A 4,649-nucleotide genomic window follows, 5' to 3' on the forward strand; every position below is an offset into this window, starting at 1 on the left:
TTCAATGAACGAGACGACGGTTCACGAGATTCGCGTTTCTAATTCGATTTCTAATTTACATGGTGGATGCGTTTACGTAACGCGGTGTAAAATCATTCGGCGAGATAAGAGAATGGAAAAAGTAAAATGAAATGCGTCGGTATAAATTAATAATTATGAAGCTGCGTTACACCGGAGTGGAGAAGAGCGCGTATGCGCAGGAAAGAGAGTTAAAAAAAATTGCTCGTCTTTTTTCTTTCTCGAAGGATCTTCTGCTCGAGGAAACGAAATCTCTTTGTCGAATACCACCGAGAGCGCGACGCCGGGAGAGTGGGAGGGGGAAGGGATCTCAACGGCTGCGCAGAAGCAACCTAATTCGTTCACCGTGGCGGCGATAATGAATACGTCACGCGTACGAGCGAATTATAAATATTAACGAGGAAGGTCAGGGGGAGTTTCACCGGCGGAAACAGAAACATGGCATCCAACGAATCTTAATCGAGTTTTGATATCGAGGCCGCGATCCGTATTAAGCTCGCTACACTTTCTATAATATTTATGCCGCTATTGTTTCTTCCCGCGTTGCGGTGGCATCGCACCTTTTTATTAATTTTCTTCACGTTGGAATTTTATTTTCGAATATATAAAACTTTCGAATATGATCGGGCAAAGGTGTTAGCTCGTACGAAAGAAAGGTATCGTTCGTTGTACCCGTTCCCCTTTTTGGCGCGTTAACTTTCTCGATTGACGAACGAACGGAATTCCGGTGTGGGCGAAAGAGAATAAAACCGGTGACTCGTGTTTCCGGAGGAAAGGAATTCGTGCCCGGGTTCCGGTTTTCAAGGATAAAAAAAAAGATAATCAGTCTTTTTTTTTTAAATTCGCCGATAATTAAATAACGATTTGTTTACGTTCTATAATTAACGAGCGTTTCAAATTGACAAACAATCCGTGTAACTTGAGACTCTTAATCGCGCGTAAAACGTAAATCGGGAATAAATTAGACTACGATCTTTTTAGTCTTGCGTCACGGTTCGTTGCTCCATCCGTCGATTTTGTGGTATTTGTTACGAAATACCCTTCTTATAAATCGCTCGAACCCTCCTCAAAAAAAAAAAAGAAAAGTAAAAAAAGAATTTTGCTTACCAAAATTGGAAGATATTGAAACACGTAACAGACGAATAGTATACTGTAGGTGGTCGGTCTCCCACTGGTCTCGTCGATCTGCACCCTCTTCTTCCTCAAACAGGCCCTGCTGTTTGTGGAACCGCTGGTGCAGGAGCCGCTCGACGGATCCCAATGCTGGGGATGGCATTCGAAGGCACCCGACGAGTTCTTCGAGCTGGTCTCGGAGAGATCCGACACCGACTTGAGCAGCTCGGATTTTGGCGGGCGACAGAAACGCCTTACCAAAGCCACGAGCAGGCTTATCGCTGTTGCGGCGATCAGCAGGCATCGAAGAGAGTTGACGAATATCCCGTATTTGGGTGAGATCTCTTGGGCCAAGAAGACGCAGAGTTCCGGCTCGAAGTTGAGGACACCCGTGAATCCGACGCACGCGCTGATCACGCTCAGGCTCACCAGATGATACTTGAGGTGGTTCTTCGTGAGGTTCGCACCTTCCTCTCCCGCGTCGATCGCGGTGAAAATCGCGATCGAGGTCAGGGTCAACTCCTGCAGGATGCTGGACGAGTTCAGCGTCCAGACAAGAGTCGAGCAAAATTCTGCCAACGAATCGCGTATGATGTATAAATAACTTTATTGATCCTTTAACCGATTAAAAAATTCAGTCGTTTTTCCTCTTCCGATCTTTTCATTGTCTATTTTCTTGAAAAATAAAACACGAAAGCTTACTTCGTTTAACCGAAGTGACTCGACAACAACAAAGAAAAACTTGAAAAGGATCAAAAAAATATTGAAAAATGATACAATAAATTTTAACTTTTTTCGGATGAAATAAGCACAGTGTATATTGTCTAACGAGTTAACTCGCGTTTTTCTAAACCCTTAACTCTTAACGAGTGAGTTAAGAGGTTAAGAGTCGATCGATTCGACGGATCGATCATCTTTCGGATCGCTTTGTCGTGACACGATCCCATAATCCCTTCTTGTTCCCGCCACGACGAACCGCAACTCTACCTTAACTTTATTTACCTCCGAAGTGATTACTCGGCCGAATGAGGGTTAATATGGCGTAGAAGAGCAGGCCGAGCTGGTGGACCAGACTCTGGGATAGGATGGCCACCGTGAACACGTCGATCTTTCTCTTCGCCGAGGACGGCTGGTTCTGATAGATGAGAAGGGACCAAGATAACAGGAGGATGCATATCGGTGAACCTACGCAGGTGGGCAGCCATTCTCCTACCTCGTTTCGCATCTCTGGAAATCGAGAGAAAAGAAAGAAAGAAAGAGAGAAAGAAAGAAAGAAAGAAAAAGAAATCTCTACCTTTCTCTTGCGCTGCGATCGATCGTATATCGCAACCCAAGCTGAGAAAAATTTACATTTCGAAGATTTGCGGTGGTTAAATGGAAAGCGAAGCGGAACAGCTTTGGTGTTTTTGGATCCTTCCTCCGCCTCGATCGTGCGGGGAAAGTGGCGTCGAGAATTTTTCACGAGGCCCGTGAAATCGCTTCGACACGTTCGATCAAATAGTTCGTCTTTCATTCCAGAAGGTGGCGACGGGAACGAAATTTTACGAGCGGTAAAACGGACGGTATTCGTTGAAATATAATACGTTCCGTCTGTCCCACTTTAGCAGGGCAAAGAGAGAGAGAGAGAGAAAGAGAGATGGCGCTCGGGGTCGGGACGGAGAGTGACACGAGCTCGAATCGAAGACGAGGGGGATAAAGGGAACAAAAGGAGGAAAAGAAAACGCGAGGGAAATTACGGGAGGATGGAAGGAGGGACGAGGCGCGCATCAAAGGAATGATTCCCGGTGGCCGTGAGTGAGAGTGGCGATGTCTTAATCTCGATGAAAGCTCGCGGCAATTAGCGTTGTGCGCGTCGAATTATTACATCCTCGGAGGCGGAGGAAGAAGAATGGCGGGAATGATTGTTAATCAACGAAGTTATTACCGCGGGAAGGAGGAAGTCTCGGTTTTGTTAAAATGTCAACACGACGGAGGGAACGAAGGAGACATCGCGATTCTTCTTCCTTGTTTGTTCTATAGCTATATATATATATATGTATATATGTATGTATATCCAACCACCGGACCCTGTTTCTGGTCGCTTCTTTCGCCTGCACCTTTCGATCGCTCTGCAACTTTCTATTCCTCGGCCGTGGTCTAATTTATCGTTGGAATCGAGACGAAACATCGGTTACGACCGTTCATTCAAAATTTTCACTTCATGGAGAAATATTCTGCACGATTGTTACGGTTTTCAGGATGGGATAAATTGAATTGATTAAAGAAAATATCGTAGTAATGTACACGGTAACGATTTCAAACTTGCGTAATCTTATTTCTAGAAAGAAAACAGCGAGCGCCGATTAAATTTCACATAAATTTCCCTCGATTTTTCTGCGACCAGGGGTTATTAAACTTTTTATATACACGGAGGTTAACAAATTTTCCTACATTTCGCCACGGCGAGGAAAATTTCTCTGCCCACCTGTCGATCAGTGGTGGTGGTAGCCAGCAGTATTCGCCTCTTCGAAGGCAATTTCTTTCCGACTAGGAGAGAATTTTAACAGCGGGGGTCGCGGAAGTTTCTAAAAAAAAAAAAAAAAGAAAGATCGCGAAATCTTTCCCCTTTCTTACTTTCTCGTTACTTGCTCCTTATCTCGAGCGGCATCGTCGATCGAAAATTAATAAATACGTATTCTTCGATGTATATCTCTTCCGACTCGACTCGGAACTTTATCTTTTTTCTTTTCCCCCCTTCTTCCGAATCGCTTACGCGTTACACTTTCACGCGTCAACATGAAAATTCAACGTTCAAGTTCTCCCCGCGGAATACGCTCGTTACGTTTCCAGCGTGGAATGTTTTATTGAAATGTTTATTACGAAAAAAGGCGGAAAAATTTCTGTGCGATAATCTTCTCCGATGCGAGTTGGTTGCGCAAGTAATTGAATAAATGTAACCAGGTAGGTGAAAACTTTGAGGAAATACGATAACTCTCGCGAGATATATATAAACGGAAACACGAGAGGAAGAACGTTTTTTTTAATAATTTTTTCTCGCGATGATCTTTTGCTATTGATATTGTTCCAAAGTGACATTTGTGCTGACCGAAGTGAAATTAGATTCCAAGTGGAAAAAGTCACGGAAACCAGGTTAATTTTACTTCCACTGATAACAATGTCGTTCGAGGGAACCAGTCTCGGAAGATCTTGTCTCTATTATACTTCGGGCTTCTTTTGCCCGGTGTGAACGTCATTCTTTCTCCTCCCGTTTCTGCCGGAAGTAGGTTACACCGAAGAAAGTCCGCAAAAATGCGCGCTGCTGTATGATAATTGGCCGTAAAAAGAATTTACTTTCGCGAGAATTTGGACAGGTGTCGCGAGATTAATTCAAAAATTTCTTTCCACTCTTTCCGAATTCCTATCTTCTCTTCTTTTCTTCAGAAACTTCGACTTTAAAGTTCTCCTAGGAGAGGAAGAGTTCCTTTCCTAACACGAGTTAAAAGGACTCGAATTCTTTTCCTGAAAAGAAAAAAAAAAAA

The 4,649-nt window shown here is 43.8% G+C and overlaps 1 protein-coding gene across 1 annotated transcript in view; it reads right to left on the reverse strand.

The window, feature by feature from the left end:
- The window catches only part of LOC102680394, a 13,605-nt gene that overhangs the window by 5,799 nt on the left and 3,157 nt on the right, over positions 1-4,649 (reverse strand). The window contains exons 2-3 of the mRNA XM_006618379.2: positions 2,134-2,358; positions 1,126-1,703 (exon numbers count right to left, since the gene is read on the reverse strand). Coding sequence (XP_006618442.2) covers positions 1,126-1,703; positions 2,134-2,356 — 801 coding nt within the window. The 5' untranslated portion in view covers positions 2,357-2,358. The remainder of the gene's footprint in view (positions 1-1,125; positions 1,704-2,133; positions 2,359-4,649) is intronic.

The sequence above is a fragment of the Apis dorsata genome, unplaced genomic scaffold (assembly GCF_000469605.1).
Source record: "Apis dorsata unplaced genomic scaffold, Apis dorsata 1.3 scaffold_348, whole genome shotgun sequence".
Lineage (NCBI taxonomy): Eukaryota > Metazoa > Arthropoda > Insecta > Hymenoptera > Apidae > Apis > Apis dorsata.